This window comes from Lactuca saligna, chromosome 8, assembly GCF_052625555.1.
Source record: "Lactuca saligna cultivar CGN05327 chromosome 8, ASM5262555v1, whole genome shotgun sequence".
NCBI classification, from domain to species: domain Eukaryota; kingdom Viridiplantae; phylum Streptophyta; class Magnoliopsida; order Asterales; family Asteraceae; genus Lactuca; species Lactuca saligna.
In genome coordinates, this window is record NC_136424.1 from 85,356,863 (window position 1) to 85,378,236 (window position 21,374).

At 35.1% G+C, this 21,374-nt stretch overlaps 1 protein-coding gene and 1 non-coding gene across 3 annotated transcripts; one reads left to right on the forward strand and one right to left on the reverse strand.

Moving 5' to 3' along the window:
- The first annotated feature begins 5,930 nt into the window (after positions 1–5,930).
- LOC145011002 (guanylate kinase 2-like) lies at positions 5,931–8,769 on the forward strand. Of its 2 annotated transcripts, none has more exons than XM_078969607.1 (11): positions 5,931–6,248; positions 6,573–6,608; positions 6,698–6,805; positions 6,888–6,958; positions 7,046–7,175; positions 7,270–7,632; positions 7,720–7,841; positions 7,935–8,070; positions 8,142–8,187; positions 8,270–8,351; positions 8,426–8,769. In XM_078969607.1, exons 2-11 carry the CDS (start codon positions 6,606–6,608, stop codon positions 8,523–8,525), a joined length of 1,161 nt encoding a protein of 386 aa, XP_078825733.1. In that variant the 5' UTR covers positions 5,931–6,248; positions 6,573–6,605; the 3' UTR covers positions 8,526–8,769. The 2 variants fall into 2 exon arrangements, with proteins under 2 accessions (XP_078825733.1, XP_078825734.1); XM_078969608.1 differs by having other exon boundaries at positions 5,937–6,248; positions 8,444–8,769.
- Positions 8,770–17,299: 8,530 nt separating this feature from the next.
- Positions 17,300–17,406, reverse strand: LOC145013492 (small nucleolar RNA R71). The gene has a single exon (XR_013665048.1). It is a non-coding gene; the product is annotated as a small nucleolar RNA R71 (small nucleolar RNA).
- Positions 17,407–21,374: the final 3,968 nt, after the last annotated feature.

Consider the following 21,374-nt stretch of genomic DNA (forward strand, 5'->3'; position numbering starts at 1 on the left):
TTCATCCGTATGGAGGTGCTTAGTTTATAACTCGCCGAGTTCTCCTTGAAATCGTCAAGTCTGTCTTCATACGGTTGGTACATTGCCTTGAAATCTCTGAGTCCGCTCATACCCTCGCCGGGTTCCATGATTTCTAGATCCCTAATGAGCCTAGAAGACTGAGGGTTCTTCTATCTTAGCATCTCGTCCATCAATGGAAGGATTTGATGGAAATACGACCCGACTCGTCGAGTCTCTCTTTGTCTAAAACTATACAGTCGATTTCAGTGGGTCTCAAAGCATCTAAACCATAGATTTGACCTCCTAGGGTCCATATTGTACGTAAAGTCACAAACTTGGTGTCCATGCATGGGGTATTTGGCTCAAAAAGCCAAGAAAATAGGTTTATAAGATGCATGGGCTTCCCATGGCCATAAAGTTGACACCTTTATGCCATAGGAACCCTTAATGGTTCCAGATTCGAAGTGTAATTCCATGATACACACCCAATCCCGAATATGGCCTTACAAAGCTTAGGAAAAGGGTAGAAATGAGCCCTAACTAGAGATCTAAGAGTTAGATGGTCAAGGTTTCAGCTTTATACCTCAAATGAGCTGGAAATGTGCCCAAACCTCTGGATCTTCTTGCTTCCTCTTGATCTCTCAAGCTTCCTTCTCTTCCTTAAACTTCAAACACACAAAAATGGCACCACAAAGCTCAAGAACACTCAATAAATGGCTAGGGTTTCGAGTTAGGGTCTTCTGGAAGTGAGAGGGACGATGGAGGCTGGTTTGGGAAGAGATAAGTTGTTTAAATAGGGTGCAAACCCTAAATATTAGGGTTTCATCTAGACAGTCCTACTCATCGAGTCAGTATCCCGAATCGTCGAGTGGGTCACTAAACCACCCGGTCAAAAATCGAGTCTACTCGATGATTTGGGCCTCCAACTCGCCAAGTCCCAGAGCAAAACATGAAATTACTTGAATTTAAATACGTACCAGGAACCGAGTGTTACAAAAGGGTTGTAAGACCGGCTCCAAATTCAAATCTTGACACTTTTTTATCTTTTGGTCCGTCTTCTGCTCAAGAACGAAGAGAGATGCAAGCCCGAATTGAGCAGCTGAAAGGGAAGATGCTGGTGATGAAGCATTCAGATCAGAATGCTCCATGTGATCACCCTGAAATGTTTTTTAGGGAGATTGAGAAGAAATTTACTGACAAGTATAGAGATCGCTCTGCATTTTGATGTGGGGATATGATGCTGACAAGAAAATGTGGATTGTGAAGCGAAAGAGCAATCAAATTGAGTATTATGACAAGCCAGTTGACTTTATGTCCTGGACAAAAGTTGATATTGATGAAGTTATTCACGCTCCTTTCAACAATCCAACCAATGACTCCGCGGCCTAGGATTTTAAGAGGTTTCTTGAGGATCAAGCTAAAAATAAATTTAAAGGCATGAAGACTGCTTCATTGCTCACGAAAAAGGCTAAGGATGTCATTGATCCTCACACTAATAAAACCATGGTGAATGTTATGTGGCCACCCACAAAGCAAGCTAAAAGGATTCAGCTTCCCAGATGTTTACCAGAAGGCACTTTAGACTCAATGCAATTTTAGGTTAATGATGAGGTAACCGCGCCGGCAGTGATCAAGCCAAAGAAGGGCCCGTATCGCATTGTTGATCCCAAAGATTTGTTGAAATTTGGAGAACGTGATATTCATACTTTGACACATTTTCAACTTGTTGTAGAAAATGAATTATTTGAAGCTGTTGGCAAAGCTTTCACTGGAATGGTTGCCACTATAATTGACAAGAAGCTGTGGGCCGAGGCATTTGATCAGTCTGATGTTCATCTTGTACACAAGTTGTAAAAGCAGCCAGCAATAAACCAATGAGGAGATTGTTGGGTCATATTTTAGTGGTTTATGTTAGGCTCATAATGTTTATTGTTTTTGGGCTTAAAATAGTATTATGTTAATGGGCTTTCTATGTTTTCGGTTGTAAGGACCGAAATCACTTTGGTGATTTCGGTCAAGATGGCTTTAGGCTTTTGTGGTGTTGTACATGATATATATATATATATATATATATATATATATATATATATATATATATATATATATATATATATATATATATATATATATATATATATATATATATATATATACAACACCACAAAAGCCTAAACCCATCTTGACCGAAATCACCAAAGTGATTTCGATCCTTACAACCGAAAACATAGAAAGCCCATTAACATAATACCATATATATATATATATATATATATATATATATATATATATATATATATATATATATATATATATATGTATGTATGTGTGTATGTATGTATGTATTCAACCGTATAGGGGTTAATAGTTTTTTTTCATTAGTTGTTTGAGTTCTTATGTACCTGGTGGTTTATTGATAATAGAATTTTGTGCATTTGAAGCTATTTTGTGTTCTTGAATCATTGTTTATTTAACATTCCACATTCTTTAAGCAATTAGGATTGATATTGCATAAGATCCACTTATTTGCAACTTACATTTTGCTATGTGGCGCGTCACACACGCAACACTTTCCATCTTATAACAGTTTGTTTTTTGGAAGGTTTTAGGCGACAAAACCTCTGTGTGTGCTCTGCGCGGTGCAACACTTGACTTTTCTTTTCAAACCTCTTTAGATTTTATTTTTTTCCAAGTGATTTTTTTTTAGAAATTTGGTATAACTTGATTTTTTTAAAACTTTGATTTTTTTAAAACGTTGAATTACGGATTTGATACATTTCTTTTTATAGTTTCCACAAATTTTTTATAACTTGATTTTTCTTAAAAAATTGATTTTTTTTTAATTTTTTTTGCCGTTTCTTTTAACAATATTTTCAGTTTCATTGCATCTTTTTTAACATGTGTGATTCTTTTACGAATTTTGTAGACATTGTTTGCAATATTTTTTAATTTTTTTTTTATTATTTTCTTTTTCCTTTGTTATTTAAAATTAGTTTTTTCTAGAAAAAAACTAATAGCTTCTTTAACATCTTTTAAGATTTTTTTTTAGAAATTTTATATTTTTGTTTTTTACATGTTCTTTTTAGTATTCTTTCAATGCTTAAGATTAGAATTATTAAAATTTCAGTGTTGAGAACTATTTTTAGTTTGTAAAGCTGATTTATTTAAATTTCAATTTACTGCGAACATGCAGATGTTAAAAAACAAATAAACTTCTTATTAAAACCTGCAACTATTTGGTCTACCTCTTCTACTGTAGTGGGTTGCAGATGTAGTTTGCAGACTTCATAATGTAGCATTCATAATTACCAACCGTATGTACTTCCCAACCGTATATTGTCTTTATTTAATTATCGGTTATCAAAGTTTGTAAACGTGGCAACACAACACCACTTGTCACAATTTAATTATCGGTTATCAAAGTTTGTAGTCGGTGATTTTATTAAATATCTGGTGTTAAAATAGAGAATATAAATAGTGTCATAGTGGAATCTTTCAAAATCAACAAAAAACAACATCCAATACAAATGTGCTTTCTTCTGTGATCGTAATACCTTGAAGCATCAACACACACATTGCAATTGTTGCCATAAATCATCGGTATCACCGTTACATATCATTTATATACAACTCTCTCTCTCTCTCTCATTTGACTTGAGTGCGACATGCATGCTTTATTATTATGATTAACAAACTAGATAGAAGTTAGAATTTGCATATATTGATTGAATTGCTTATTAGGATTTTGCGTTATGATATTTTATATGATAAATTAGTTATAAATCTTGATTAAGAAGATCAAGATTTATCGATAATATAACAAATACTATAAGGCTGCTCAGAGTGGACTCGGGAAAGAGCCTGACGACCTCAGCGGGCACCATTCAGAGCCCTCGGCATGCCGATCTCGGCTCGACAATTCGGTGACCAAATGTCGAGTATCTTTTCTTCTTCCTCCCATCATCCTCCTTCCTTCTCACGGCTCGGCAAACCACCCCTTTCTTCTTCTTATGAGCTTCTCCCCCCCCCCCCCCCCCCCATGCTGACGTGGAGTTCAGCTACAAAACCCCTGTGCAAAATCTGCATTGTGCAACATTTGACTTTTCTCTTCTAACATTTTTAGCTTTCATTTTTTCCAAGTGATTTTTTTTTTTTAGAATTTGGTATAACTTGAAGTTTTTTAAATTTTGTTTTTTTTTAAACGTTGATTAACGGATTGATACAATTTCTTTATACGGTTTCCGCGATTTTTCATAACTTGATTTCTTTTTAAAAAAAATGATTTTTAATATTTTTTTACCATTTCTTTTAATAGTATTTTTAGTTTCGGTTGCATCTTTTTTAACATGTATGATTTTTTTACGAATTTTGTAGACATTGTTTGCAATATTTTTAATTTTTTTATTATTATTTTCTTTTTACATTGTTCTTTAAAATTTGTTTTTTCTAGAAAAAAACTACTAGCTTCTTTTATATCTTTTTAGAAATCTTATTTTTTAGATATTTTTTTAGTATTTTTTTGATGCTTAAGACTAGTATTATTAAAATTTCGGTGTTAAGAACTATTTCCAGTTTATAAAATCAGTTTATTTAAATTTCAGTTTACTGCAGGAGCCTACAAATGTTAAAAAACAAAAAACTCTTTTAATTACAAACTGCAACTATTTGGTCCACCTCTACTATTGTAGAGGGTTGCAAAGGTAGTCTGCAGAATTCATAAATTTTCGTTTCGAAAAAACAAATAAACCTTACTGTTGGAAAAAAGACTCATAATGTTGCCATCGTAACTACCAACTGTACATTGTCTTTATTTAATTATCGGTCATCAAATTTTGTAAACGTGGCAACACAACACCACTTGTCACTATTTTAATATCGAATATCACCAACCAAAAATGCAATTAATGATATTTGGTCGGTGATTTATTAAATATCTAGTGTTAAAATAGAGAATATAAATAGTGTTGCAGTGCAATCTATCTAAATCAACAAAAAAAAAACACAACTTCCAATAGAAATGTTCTTTTTTCGTGATCGTAATATCGAGAGGCATCAACCCACACATTGTAATTGTTGCCATAAACCATTGAAATCACCGTTACGTATCATTTATATACAAAGCTCTCTCTCTCTCATTTGACTTGATTGCGGTATACATGTTCTATTATTTTGATTAAGAAACTAGATAGAAGTTAGAATTTGCATATATTGATTGTATTGCTTATTAGGATTGCCTTCATAATTACCAATTGTATATTGCCTTTATTTAATTATCGGTTATCAAAGTTTGTAAACGTGGCAACGCAACACCACTTGTCACTATTTTAATATCGAATATCACCAACCAAAAATGCAACTAATGATATTTGGTCGGTGATTTTATTAAATATTTGGTGTTAAAATAAAGAATATATATTTTGCTTGTTGTATGTTACTTGTGCTCTATTAATACGTTTGTAATCAAAGCAACTAATAAGAAAAGTTCATTCGAAACAAATGGACTAACAAATAATATTGATGATTATTCGTATTTTATTTTTATGTTTATTAATGTGACTAAAATGAAAAAGATTACATAAATTAAGCAACAATCAAGGAAAAGAGTAAGTGCCCTACTAGGCCCTAGCTAGTATCGCCCTCTTCACATGGTGGCCTACCCGACACCGCTCAGGCGCTCCTCTACACATAACCTTTTCCAAGGGCCACCAAAGAATCTTCTTTGTCCACCACCTCATAAAATATTATAACCGCCTAGAAATATTTTATATTTTTCACAAATATTAATTAATCTCTTTATTAAAAGACAAATACATAAGTATTTTATGATAAATTTATTAAAAGACAAATACGTAAATCTAGATTTCTAAGATGAAAAGAAAAGCTGATTTTTATTTTGGATCATAGAGATCTAATTTCTCAAGTAGAAAAGGGGAAAAAGAATAATAATAAGAAATAAAAGAGGGTCGGTATGCAAGGTTCTTGAACCGAATGCGACCAAAGAACGATCTCCCTTCTCTCCTTCAAACACCCTTTTCCTCTCTCTACAAATATGGCTGTCTACGTTCTGTTCTTACATCGTCACTTCTTTCCTCCGCCATCTTCACTTTTCTAACCCTAAGTTACCTTCTCTTTAATTAAGGGATCTCGCGTCTTCAATACTTCGGATACAAGATCACTCAAATTTTGCTCCTTTATTGACCCGCTTTCGTTCGTCAGATTTTGTTAATCCTATTAATATCGCTCTCCTTCAGGTAATCTCATTCAAATCTGCGGTTTCTTCATCTAATTCGAGTTAATTTTTGGTGGGTTCTTGAAAATATCTGTTTTGTATGCATGAGTTCTTTATATTTTTTTAACGAAAACAGAGTCGTTGTTTTGTCGGTTGTTTCTGTATTCTCTTCAATTACCCTGTTCAATGCTTGTATTTCTAGTATTTCTCGGTTCATTTCATTTTAGGGTTTCGTAAATCCATGGTTCTGGGTTTTGGGTTTTGATGTTTACATCAATCTTTCCAACATTCAATACACGATTCGCACATTGATCTATTTTAATTAATCGGTAATTGTTTTCTTCAGGTTGAATCCTTAGTCTGTTGAAGAACTTGTTTAATGGTGAGTGAAATCTTCGTAACGACGTTTTAACAAAATCCAATGCTGATTTGCTCTAACTTTGTTCTTTTATGTTTTGTTTTGGAAATTAGGGAGAAGCCCCGGCTTTCATTGTTGATGACATGCAAAAGAGTTTTTCAGACAGATTTGATCTGAAACTCAAAGGCTTCGAAACAGCCACTGTTATCGGAAGCAAAACAGTATGATATTAAATCAATTCTATTCCATTCCTCTTCTTAAAACCTTCTCCCATTATAAACACGATTTCAATTTCGTATCCAGTATGTCATTAATGGCACTGATGATCCGACATCAAGTGGAGTTCGTGTCTTCAACAACTCTACAGGCGAATGGTGAGTCTTCCTACTTTTTTATTCTGTTAGCGATGAAGATCTTGTTTTTCGTAAACCTAAAAGATCTTTTTCTTTTGTCACTTACAGGGTGATTCCAACTATTCTAGGGACAAAACCAAAGTCCCTAAAAGGACACTCATCTGTCGTTTTGAACGAAGACAGAATCTTGATCATCAAAACCAATTCCAAATCCAACGAATGCGTTTGGTTCCTCGAGGTGGGTGTTTCTTCAAATAATCAAATTCATCAAAAAGTATGTACATTTACTCCAAATTTTCACCCGTTATTTCATTTTCATTTCCATTTTAAAGGTGGACACACAATTCATTCGTGACCAAAAGATGAAATGTGAGACCGAAGTAGTTGCATGGAGCAAGGGCGTTATCGGTAATTCCGAGCAACCTGTGGTGATCAGTGGCCCATCTGGTGTAGGCAAGGGCACCTTAATTAACAAGCTCATGAAAGATTTTCCAACAATGTTTGGGTTTTCTGTTAGCCACACAACCCGTTTAGCAAGAGAAAAGGAGATAAACGGAGAGCATTATCATTTCACAAAACGAAGTGTTATGGAAGAAGAGATCAAATCCGGAAGATTTCTTGAATTTGCTGCAGTCCATGGCAATCTTTATGGAACTAGCATTGAATCTGTTGATGTTGTTGCTGATGCTGGAAAGGTCAGTACTCAGTACTCAGTAGTATTTCTGCAAACATTTCATCTTGAAAATAGGAATATAATAATTAGTGAATTTTTATATTTGTAGAGATGTATTCTTGATATTGATGTTCAAGGAGCAAGATCTGTGAGGGCGAGTTCTCTTGAAGCTGTTTTTATTTTTGTTCGCCCTCCTTCATTTGAGGAGCTTGAGAATCGTCTTCGTGCAAGGTTTTGAGATTTAATCTTTATCAACGTACTTTATTCTTGGTATTAGGGGTAAAAAAGTAAATTGACTAAAAGGTTTCTTGATTTGGTCAACAGAGGAACAGAAACCGAAGAACAAATCCAGAAAAGACTTAGAAATGCTAAGGCTGAGCTTGAACAAGGAAAATCTCCAGGTCTTTTTGATCATATCTTGGTGAATGATGATCTTGAAGCTTGCTATGAACGACTTAAGGTGAAAAGACATTTGAGCCCTTTATGATATTTGTGATATTGTTGTAGAATCTGACAAAGGTTATTTTGTAGGATCTTTTGGGTATTAGTGAAAGCATGAACGTTACCCCAAAAACAGGTAAAGTTATTGTGATTTTCAGTCGCTTTATGTAAAAAATTAAAATGGTTTTGATGAGGTGTTGTTACATTGTTGAATACAGCAAGTAAGGTGTTTGACTTGCCTGTGGACTTCACGTTGACCAAAGTCAGCGAAAAGATCATCATAAAGAATGCTGAACAGGAGTATGTGTATATTTATATTTTTGCAGGCAATTTGAAAATATTTTTATTGTAATAAGTTTTAATTTATTGTGAAGTATATTTGATGATTGCAGGATTGTGCTTGATTTATCTTTGATGAAAGGAGGGGCACCTGGTCGGACAAGAGGACTAGAGATGCATGTGAATTATGATTGATTCATTTATGGAAAGTGCCAAGTTTTAAATCGATCTTTTTGGTACCTTAAGTAGACATGAATTACCATTTTAGTTTCATGTTTGAAGGAAAAGACAAAAGAAAAAGTAACTTGTAGTTAGATTTCCCATTTTCTGGGGTTCCTTTTTTCTTGTTTTAAAGGTCATTTTGAATGAGGGATGGAGTAACTTTTGAGATTTCAATTTTGGGGGAATGGACAATGACAAATGAGATGAATTTTGGCCATTTATCTGATATACAGTTTCTGACTTATGGCATGTTGAAAAATGCTAAATATCATGAATGTGAACTGAACATGTCAAATTTAGGTCAGTTTGCATGAACATATATATTGTTATTGAAGATTCAACCTGTTTACAAAAAATATCATATATTTCCATGAACATCTAAACATTTTTTCGAAGATACCTTTTCCTGGATTTTGTAATGTTAGAAATGCAGTACGGAAAAAGCTTGGAAATTCTGAGAATTATGGTTTTCACTTTCAGATTAAAGTATTTGGGTGGTACTCCAAATTTTTAATCGGATAAGACTCATAATTGTGAGAAAACAGAAGAGATAATGTTTTGATGATATGAAGAAGAAGTGTACCAACTACAGATTCGGATATGATCATATAATAGAAAAAACTTCCTGTTTTAAAACTACCACATGACAGTTTTGTGTCTTAAAACTGTCTACAAACGGTCATAAACAACCTTAAATCTGGGTCTAGAATATGGATCACAAAACTGGGTACATTTATCAAAAATCCGGATTTATCCTAGCTAGGGGCTCTGCCCCTTGGACCCCGCTCCCAGGGGCGCTGCCACCAGACCCCCGTCAGTTTAGGGGCTTCGCCCCTAAATAGCAATATATACTTTCAACAATGGTAAAATTAAACAAATGTGCACTCCATACCATACCGATTTGTTCAATAATTATCAAAATAATATTGATCAACAAATTAACCCATTACACTTAAATAACATTAGTGATATAAAATCACCAACATGTAATTCATGTTTCACGCCACATCTTATGGAAAACCGTCATTTTAAAACTGTCATTTTGGTGATTATAACTTTTTATATATAGGTCCACAAAAAGGTGGTTTGTTTCTTATAACAATTTGGTTATGTAAATCAGATCATATGCTTAAGTTATTATATTGTAAGGTAGGAAGGAGCACTGCGGGAGAAGTTCCCGCACATTGGAACGCCGCATCGTCCTTGCGGGAAAGGAGGTGCGGTAAGAGAGTAGGGGATAGAGACCCGCATTATCTCTCCTGTTTGATTGATTTGACTTTTTTTTTTTTATAGTTTTTTAATATTTATTAGATTATATACCTACTAAAAAATTATTATATATATATATATATATATATATATATATATATATATATATATATATATATATATATATCAAAGTTCATGATTTTTAATTTCCTATAAAATGAGTATAACATTTGTATAAAATATATTTTTTAGAAAAAATAAAAAAGAGTGGGATCATTCTCATACACATCTTGGGTTTCGGTGAGGGAAAGAAAAGCAAAGTAAATATTGATGTGACAGACAAAAAGTGAGGGATCCTTCCTACACACCCTCGTGTTGAAACCATGATACTTTGACTTTTTGATAACCAATTATTGTTCTTCATCAAAAACAACAATTTTAAACCAAAGAAAATGTCAAGCACGACGGTTTCAATAATATACTTTCATAAGAACAAAATCTAAAAAAAAAAAAAGGCATCTTAAATCTTAAAAAAAGAAAGGCTCACTTTTGGTCTTCTATTTTCAACGCTTAACTTTTTCATTATTGTTGTGAAAATACAAAATAAACGATACTGTATTCTCATATTTTAGATTTTGCAATCTTTTCTAGATGATTGGATTTATCAGAGATGGGACCCAAAACATTTGGTTTGTTCTAACCAAAGGTCTTTACACCATGATCTTTTTAGCTGTTGGTGTGTTGGATCTTGTGTATTTAGGATACTGACTTGTCATTCTGTGATTGGTCAAAATTTTCAGTGGCAGTTGGTTCATTGCAACTGCCGGTGCCAGAAATTAGAATGGGGCAGCTTTCCACTTGCAAATATGTGGTGGGGAAACAAAGAAGTTAATGCTTTACCCACAACACTTCATAGAAATTCTAACAATGTCTTGTCATTGTCCAAGTGACTTTTTACAAGTTCTTGTAAAACTGTAAGTTCTTTGCTGGTGACTGTAATTAAATTGGGATTTTTTTAGAAGATTTAATCTTCATTAACATTGTTACATTGATATAAATAATATACACAACAACCCATTAATATCCGGCATGACCACCGATGGACAACTAACATAAAAGTTTGGTAACGGCTAGGAATAGCTCAATCTCGATTGGATTAAAAGGTGTCATTTTTTCTTATTATTATTATTTTTTTTTTTGGAAAGGGAACTTTCCTAACGAGGGTTTCCGGGCCAGCTTTCGCGTACCGACTAATCCCTCGCTGCAAACATAAAGCTTTGTCTCATGCCCTGAAGTCACTGCAGGCGAACCTCTATGGCCACAAAGGCTGAGTGGTGCCACGATTTTAGGCCTGACAATCGTGTCGTGTTCGGGTTGGCGTGTCGTGGGTTGGCGGGTCAAAATATGCCAACCCATTTAAATATACAGGTCACGAGTTGGCAAGTCATGGGTTGGCGGGTTTGGAACATAAACTCATATATGATCCACCAACCCATTTATTTATACAGGTTCACATATTGGTGAGTTCGTGGGCCAGATTTGGATTCATGGGTCCGAATTTTAGACATTTAAGTTTTAAACATCCAAATGAAAATTAAAAACATTCAAAGAAACATGTTACAGACATAGCCTTATAGGTTACAACTTACGACCTTAGACCATCTACCACGAGTCAAAATGTCAAAACAGTCAAATGGTCTATGAATCAATGGTATATATTATATAATACTTATTAAATATTAATACTTGATACATAAATAAATTTAAAAATAAAATAATTTTTTTATTGAGAATATAAACGGGTTGGCGGGTCAACCCGTTTATTTTTTGAGAAACCCATATATGACTCGTTTAATAAACGGGTTGGCGGGTTGGTGGGTTAGCGGGTTGGCGGGTTGAAAAACTCAACCCAAACCCATTTATTTCGTGTCGTGTCGTGGGTCGTGTCGCGTGTCGTGTCGAGAATTGTCAGCCCTACACGATTTGAACATGGGTCAATAGGTTATCCATCATATCTTCCACATGCCTTACCAAGTATTATTTTGACAAAACTTCAAAAATGGTCCCTATGGTTTTCGAAAATATCAATTTTAGTCCTTAAGTTCAAAAAACCTCACGGATCGTCCCTATGGTTTCAAAACTTTTAGCATTTGGTCCTTCCGGCTCACTATGTTAAATTTTGGCCATTAAGTAAATGGTATTTCTATCTTTTCACTACCACAGGAACTATTTATGAAGTTTTGCCTTATATATATATATATATATATATATATATATATATATATATATATATATATATATATATATATATATATATATATAATATTAAAGGTCTCTCTCTCTCTCTCTCTCTCTCTCTTTCTCTCTCTTTCTCTGTGTGTGTGTGTGTGTGAGAGAGAGAGAGAAGGGTATATGCGCTTCACCCTTTTCTGAATCACTAACACTACCTGCCATTATTGATCAAAAAAATCGCCACAAAACCTCCTTTGGTTCGTTCGGTTGTCATAAGTAGTGGTTACTACCCATTGACCCATTGACCACTGCCCAGTACCTCAAGACATAAAGATCACCGCTCAATCGATCCTTCTCCGGGCAAACCAGATCTCGACTCTGACTGAAGGTATCATCCTTTAATTTGGTATCCGATAAAGTCGATCATGGAATAATTGGCAGCTTATCAAAGACGATCGTGGGTTACTAGACATGGCACCAATACCTTCTAATAATTTCACCCCAGTTAGTCTTCATCTTACGATTAATTTTCGGGTTGTTATGTCCGATTTATGTTTATGAATTTGCAATTCTTACTTTGATTGGCGATGGGATATTTAGGAATTACAAGTCAATATTATGTTTAGTCGGAATGTCTGTTATCTTCCATGCCTTATCTCAGGTTCAACTCCGTTGTTGTACTTGTTGCAAAGCCGGTGAGTTCCCCATCCATATCGGTTCAATCTCCGCATCTGAGGATTTAGGTTTGGAAAAATTGTATGTGGTTAGTGATGAGATGGAGAATACGGGAGAGGCTAAATAGGGAGGAAATGGATGGGAGGTGATAATCGGTGGTAGTTGTGGTGTTGCCGGAAAAATGGAGGTGTAAGGGTTCTTTTCCTTAAATTTGATTTGGGGTTGCTGACAGGAAGGATATCGGTGGATCTGTTGGCTTTGATCGGGGTAGGGTCAGAAAATCATTTACCTTGTCCAGTAGCATCCGATGGTGGTGGTGGTGGGAGCAAACGGCAACTTTCGTTTGCAATGGAGAGGTGGATTCAATGATTTATGAGGCGAGGGAGAAAGATAAAGTTGGGTGTATGAGAGAGATAGAGAGAGAGAGAGAGAGACCTTTAATATATATATATATATATATATATATATATATATTATAAATAAGGCAAAACTTCATAAATAGTCCCTGTGGTAGTGAAAAGACAGAAATGCCCTTTACTTAACGGCCAAAATTTAACGGAGTGAGCCAGAAGGACCAAATGTTAAAAGTTTTGAAACCACAGGAACGATCCGTGAAGTTTTTTGAAATTAGGGACTAAACTTGATATTTTCGGAAACCACAGGGATCATTTTTGAAGTTTTGTCTATTATTTTATTTTGGGTAAATTACATCAACCGTCCACCGTGTAAGTGTCAGAAAGCACGTTCAATTTCTATTTTTAAAAATTAACTCGGACCGTTACACGTTTGACTAAGAGTTGCACGCTTCGTCTCTAACAAATGATTTTGTTGCAGTTTCAGTCCATATCGAATCTAAAATGACTATAATGCCATTTGTGTGTTTATTTTCCAACAAATTTAATGTTATCAATATTATTAGTAATTTAAAAAAGAAAAAAAAAAGCCCCCTACCCCACCTTCCCACCAACCTAATCGTCCCATTTAATGATATCTCTCTTCCTCTCATCTCTAACGTCTTCCAAGAAACCCAAAGCTACTCTCCTTAAACCATCACCAACAACTACTCCCTCCGGTGACAACTCCCTCAGGTGGCTATGCCCATCACCGTCCCTAACCTCCGATTAACCTTCTCTCTACATCCATCAACATCTTAAACCATTTCCAATATCGTCATCCCCACTTGAAAATGTTGATCGTTACTTGTAATCCATCATCGCCACCTCTTCACCTGAACCCTAGCACCTGAAAACCATCGTACCAGTGTATTGGAGAGAGCCAGAGGATCGTCATCTTTGCACCAATGTCTCATATCTACACCATCATCTTACAAATCGTCCCTCCTGGGGTTTCGAGACAGAGAAGAAGGAGAAGGAGGGGAACGACAACATCTAGTGGAAGAAGAACGACGTTTGAATAGATCAAATCAACTCTCCTTATTGAAACGATTTATGTTCAAACGAGTTTGGGTGAGAAACCAGCCGAAGTTGCGGGTTTCATGGCAGTGGTAGGATAAGGGGTTGAAGAGTTTGCATCCAACCACAATTTTCCTCATATCCTCTCACCCCCTTTATTCGTTTAACTAATTTGTAGATCAAGTGTATGGATTTGGGTATGATTTTAGGGTTTAATTCCACTTTTCTTTTTTATTTTGGAGATGAATGGTGGTTTTTGCCAGAGTTGGGTTGTGGCCGGAGGTGACAGGTGGCCGAAGGTGGCTGGTGGTCAGAAGTGACTGGTAGTAGGAGGTGGTTAATAACCGGAGAGGTTGGATCTAATTTAAAGGTAAATTTTATTTTCTAAAAGTTATAATTAAAAAATAGTAGATAAATTCTACACAAATGAAAAATAAATGAAAAAGAAAATGAAAATGACAAGATAGTCATTTTATGTTTGTGACGGACGAAACATACACCATTTAACGATACGAGGGACTGTCTGAGTTAATTTTTAAAAATTGAGACTAAATGTACTTTCTGGCACATGCATGAGGGACGATTGGTGTAACTTACCATTTTATTTTGTACTCTCCTAGTCATCCTTAACTTGGAAATCGTCAACCCTCAATTTTTATTTATTTATATATTTTTATATAAATATAAAACAAATATTAATTATTTAATAATTTCAAATTTTAATAATTTGTTTACTTCATGGAAAATAAATATTTTAAATATTTTCTAAAATTTATATTAAGATTGAATTTACATATATAGATCCATAAATAGTTCCACAAAATACATACATACATACATACATATATGATATTGTCATATTTATACATGTTTTTAGGCAATATTTATTTACATTTTTATTAATATTTTGGTTATTTGCATAGAATAATGGTACTTATAAGCTTAATTTATATTTTGCAGCCAAATAGAAGTTTTTTCGAAGAAAGTGACTAAAAATGTCAAGACATAGAACTTTGGAGACTTGGAGATTGGGAAAAGAAAAAAAAACCCACAAAATATGTTGTATTCACACATACATATATGATATTGTCATATTCACGATGTGAGTTGGAGTATTCTAGAAGATAGGCACCCGGTGGAAGAGTCCTTGTCAAACACGTATATCCCGTATTCACGTCGTGAAGTCGTGAGAGGTATCGATTCACGACGTGAACTTTGAAAAATCGAAAACTATATATATCTTTGTGCATTACGACTTGGGAGACTTTTGACTGATTGAAGGGTTTCCAGGAGACGATTTTCAGAGAAAAAGAAGGTCTGAAATCGGGTTTCAACATCAAAGGAGAAGAAAGTTCATAATTAGTTCAATTGTTTGGTACTTTAATCATGTCTATTACTTTGCTTGGTTTTAGTTTGATTTTGAGTATGAGTAGCTGAATTTAGTTACTCCTGTTTAGCTAGATGAAACTTCGACTTACGGTTTAGTTAATTTATTATGGATTTGATTAGTTGGTATTTAGCTTGTGTTTGATTGTTAATTCCTAGCATGCTGCTATTTGATTCTGTAGTTACTTGAATTCGTGTTCTGTGTAGCTTAGTGATAATTAAAATACATGAACTTAACACCTAGTGATTTAGTGAATATTAAATTGCTAGAGCTAGGATCAACCAAATCTTAGGTAAGTAATTGAAGTAATTAAATTTAGTTGTGTTAGAGAGCATATATTATGACCATAATTATGTTTGCCTAATAAATCTTACATAGCTTATTCATAATCAGAGCTAGTTTTGTGTTTGATTGTGTGTGACCATGCATAGTTTTACATGAATAAGTTAAATATTGGTAAATTTAGACTTAAATTACTAATATAATATAAAATTAGATAACCAACTTTGATAATCCATAATTGTTAGCTAACCAGAAAGAAGAAGTGGATTCGAACTAAATGAGAGTATTTTTAGTAATTGATTGAATTTGTGTTAAAGAGTTAGGTTCATCTAAACTTTCAAAATTAGATAAATTCCATTTCTTGTTAATGATTAGGTTAATTTAGGAGTAGATAGATTAATTAGTCAAAACCGTTCCTTGTGATCGACACCGACTTACCCGACTATTCTATAATTTGACTAGGTACACTGCCTAAGTACAATTTAGTTAGTTAAGTTAGTTAGGTTATAAATATAAAATTAGATGTAGCTATTTGCATGCATCACGTTTTTGGCGTCGTTGCCGGGGAACAATTTATTTGATTGTTTATTTATTTGCTTTAGATTGATCGATCCTTTTTGCGGGGTAAAACCTGCAAAAAGTTACTTTTCCAGCTTTAGTTTTTGTTTCGGTACCTGATTCACGACGTGAGCCTTAAGCTCACGACGTTAATTCAGTAGTTTTTGTTTTTCTTTTTTGTTAGTTTTTTTGCGACAACACGAGGTGGTGACCATTACCACATCGTGGTGCCCAGTCAGTAGACTATTTTTATTTAGTTTTTGTTCAGTTTTACGTTTTTATTTTTGTTTATTTTGCAGGAGTTCATGACCAGAGGTTCTAACACACCTTTGGTTCCACCACTTGAAGATCCAGAGTCGGCCCTTCATAAGAAAACGGATAACGACGCGAGAGTGAGCAAAACACCAAAAAAGTCATCTTTCAAAGACCTCAAGTTAGTTTGTGGAAGGAAGTCTGGAAAGAAAGTAGGAGAGACGAGTTCATCATCAAAGGACAAAAACAAGATAGAAAGCTTTGAGCAAGATCCAAAACCAAAAGATACCGAATACGATACCGAGCCCGAATTTGAATTACATAGAAGCAAATCCGAAGACGAGTTTGAAAACGAAATGGCAGATATTGCGGATATGTCCATGGGAGCTTACAAAAAGCGAATTCGAGACGATGGTGGTCTTGGCCTAATACAACCTGCAATTCCTGCACCTGCCCCATTCGAACTGAAATGACACATCCTTGCTGCACTTAGGGATGTGTTGTTTTTTGGAAAAGATCACGAGGATGCTTTCAAGCATTTGGATGAAGTTAATGGCATTGCATATTATTTCAATATTCCAAATGTTCCAAGAGAGACATTCTTGCTAAGGATGCTGCCAGTCACTTTCAAAGGAGTTGCTAAAGATTGGCTGAAGGCACTACCACCCGGTGCAATCACTACATGGGCCCAAATATGCGAGCAGTTTTTGGATCATTTTTGCCCACCTTCCAAGATAGCTAAACTCAAAAAGGCAATAGAAAATTTTGAGCAAAATCCGGGTGAGTCACTTTATGAGGCATGTGAGCGCTATAAGGGATTGTTAAGAAATTGTCCCCAAAATGACCTCAATATACAACAAGAAATGCCTATCTTCTATGATGGTATTAATGTCATGACAAGACAACTCCTTGATTCCCTAGGACCACATACCAAGAAAAATCCGGGGGAGGTTAAAAAAATTAGTTGAAGAATTTGTGAAGCATTCCCATGGGTATCATAATCCAATAAGTGAGGGAGTAAAAGGAAAGGGGGTTGAAAATTTTGCAGACATGGTTGCTGTGATGGCCATGCTTGATACAATGGACATGAGGATGACAAAAATGGATCAATCGATACATGATATAAGAATTAGATACGAAAGATGTAATGGTCTACATTTGACCAAGGATTGTAGCTTAGATGATAACAGGTATAAAAAGGCTCAAGTTTGTTATTCGAGTGGGGGACAAGTATGATGAGGATTGGAGAAAACCCAAGAAGGAGTGGCTGCTGTACGATGAGTACAAGAAGGAAAAGGAAGAGAAATATAAGCAGACAGACTGAGGCTTCTATGAAAAAGAGCAACCGCCAGCCGAGAAGAAAGTAGACTTGGAAAATATTTTGACCCGATTTATGGAGGCTTCCGAGAAAAGGCATGATGATACTGATGCAGTGGTAAAGGAACACATGAACATGATGAAAGAAAAACACAAAATGATGATTGACCAGCGAGCCTCATTAAGAAATCATCAAGCATCAATCCATAATCTAGAAGTCCAAGTTGGTCAACTAACTACTTTGGTGAGCAACAAATTATCCTCACAATTTCCCGAAAAGAATGTTCAATCCCATGTTATGATGATCGAGACTGAAGAAGAGGCAATCTATGAGTTCTTAAAAGCACTAGAGGAGGAGCCAAGGCAATCCAAACCAAAGCCAAAGAAGTTGAAGCTCAAAAACAAAGATGTTGCTGAAGTACCAGATTCACGTCGTGGGCTCAGTCTGAACAGAAAATTTCTGTAACTGTTCCGATTTATCAACCGCCTTTACCATTCCCGTCTCGAGCTAATCTCAGTCCAATGGAAAGGGAACATCTAGAGTTTATCAAGCAAGTAAAGGGTATTCATATTAATACCCCTTTTATCGATTCACTATCTAAAATTCCAGAGTATGCAAAGTTCCTTCGAGATCTTATAGACACTCGTCAGCAGTGGAAGAAGAATTCTAAGGTCATTCTTAATGAGCGGAGCTCAAGAATTGTAATGGGAGAAATACCTAAGAAAATGGGAGATCTTGGACGCCTCACTCTTCCATGTGAGTTTGGTAACAATTTGAAGACTTATGCTTTAGCCGATTCTGGGGCTAGCATAAATTTGATGCCATATTCATTCTATCAAAAGCTGAATATTCAGAAAATGAAGGCTACAAAGATGACCATCCACATGGCCAATCGTTCGGTGACGCACCCAAGGGGAATCATAGAAGGCATCCTTGTTAAAATTGGGAAATTTGTTTTCCCAGTTGACTTTGTGATTATGGATACGAAGGAGGATGTAAATGTCCCAATAATTCTTGGTCGCCCTCTACTAAATACAGCTAGAGCTTTAGTTGATGTTCGTGAATCCAAGCTTACATTGAGGGTTGGTGATGATAAGGAAGATTTTGGAGTACAAGATTGGTTTCAAAGAGAGGATGTTAATGGTGAGGTGTTCAATATTGATGAAGATAATGAACTTGAAGAATTAGAGAAGCTCATGAAGGAAGAAATCAAGACTATTCAACAAGTCAACCACACCAAACCGAGAGCATCCGTCCCATTTTTAGTTGAATTCATTGCCTACACAAAACCAACAACTTTGGTGAGTGAGGAAAGCGATGATTTGTTGAGTGATGAAGACGAGGTTACTTCCAAGGAGACGAGTTCAGTCATGAAGGAAGAAAAGATTCCTATGAAGCTTACTAAGAATGATGAAAAATTAGAGACTAAAGGGATCAAACGCAAGCTCGATGTAGATGAAGTGAAAGCTAAAAAAGAAAATTCAAAGAAGGTGTACATTAGACAAGTTCAAGCGTACAAGAGGAGATGGAAAGAGCAGAAAATCCAGGTGGTGATGGACTCCTCTAACAGCTCAACGTAGGAGGCACGGAGTCCGGATCACGACTCCATAAAAAAGAAGCGCTTCTCGGGAGGCAACTCGAGTTTGGTTTGGATTTTTCTTTTCGTTTTTTTTAGTTTTTTGGAAAATTGATCATATCATCTAAATCATTTTATGCATACTATAACAATGAGTGTGGGGTCCCTAAAATTAAGTGATAATAGATTTAGAAATATAGTAATAAAATTGAGGATTTATTAAGAATTTACACTCCAGACATTATTCACGACGTGAGTTAAGTAACACTTACAGGATTTTATTTGTTAGCCCAATACATGCCCCATTCAATTTATTATTTAATTGAATGGCCCAATTTGTCAGCCCACTAAACTCAAGACGTGAATCCTGATGAATTCACGACATGAATTTTGAAAACACACGGGACTACAAATGAGCAACAAATTCCTTTGACCTAGCCACTTTGTTTATTTCCCCACGAAGTGAGGATGTCTTTTGGTCCCCCTATCTTACCAATTTTGGATAAATCCAACTTCTACTCCCTTTTTGCTTATGTAATCAGCAATCTAAGGTAATGATTTCTTATGTTTTCATGGATAATTTTGCTTTAATAGTTGCATTTAGGGGCTAGGGTTTGGTAATTAGTAAATTGTTCATATGTGCCCTAACATTCATGATATAGTACTTGCATGTTGCTGGATTGTGGTTAAATTTAACATAGAAATAAACCCCAACAAAATTTTTGGCCCGATTCTAGTTCTGCCTTGACCGATCTTGACCAGCCGAAATGAACTCTCGACGTGAATCCTAAGGGATTCACGACGTGAATCCTTGTGACATCCCCAAAATCACGGCCAGAAAAGACCGATTTTGTTTATGCTTTATAAAAATCAGAGTACTTCATTTTATAAAAAGGTTGCGGAATTTGTTCCCAGAAAAACACGAAAAATACGTTATTAAAACATTTTCGAAGGAATGTATTTTATTCATTTCAAAATGTTTGGGATGTCATCGTTAATACAGAAACATAAGCATAAACAGAACTTACATTTATTTACACTAGTGATCTACATCTCTTTAAATCTCTCAGTGTAAAGTGACTTCGTATCAACACCTGTGATATAAATAAACCGAGTGGGTCAGGTTGGGAAACCTGGTGAGTACATAGGGTTTTCAACCCACAATAATATAATTATTATTTTTTTAAACATCAAACAATCAACCCAATTACCCATTCCCGTTATCCTCACATTACGTCCCTAAAACATCTAACACAAGGGACCTAGTCAAAGGACTATCATTGGGATGGAGTATATCTGGTGAGCACACAGTTCACACAGTTCGAATAAACACACAGTTCGAACAAACACACAGTTCGGTTAAACACACAGTTCGAATAAACACCTACAGGTTGCGAGCCTGCTAGTGTTCCACTGGACTGTCTAGAATAGTCCGTGGTCGTAATCTACACTCCGCTAGATGACTAGATCATCAAGAACATCTATAACGACGCATCTCATTATTTCATTTTATCACACAGCAACTAATACATCTACCCATGTTTTACCCAACACATTTTGTAGATATAAAATACATATACAGTTTAAATCATTGAAAACATGTATAAAACGTTCATCCAGCATAGATAGCAAGTATACAGATAATATACACACACAGCACGTAATTTATATAAAATACTTCATATCTATGTGTAAGCTGAAAGTAACTATGCACTCACCTGAGAAGGTGGTGACTCGGTACTTGGACTGCGCTTCGTTTACTTTAAAATAATTTCTTTCGACGAAACCTAATATTATCACCAATAGATTTTAGTCTATTATTCGCCGAGACTAATTAATAGTCTAGCTATTATTACTATTATATAAGCGTTAAAAAAATACTTATATAACCCATAATAATAGCCCAAGTATTTATTATATG

Excerpts from the sequence above, each read along its gene's own strand:
- LOC145011002 (XM_078969607.1), top strand. Across the intron at positions 7,842-7,934 it reads GAGAATCGTCTTCGTGCAAG|AGGAACAGAAACCGAAGAAC; the intron begins GTTTTGAGATTT and ends TTTGGTCAACAG. Across the intron at positions 8,352-8,425 it reads ATAAAGAATGCTGAACAGGA|TATATTTGATGATTGCAGGA; the intron begins GTATGTGTATAT and ends TTTATTGTGAAG.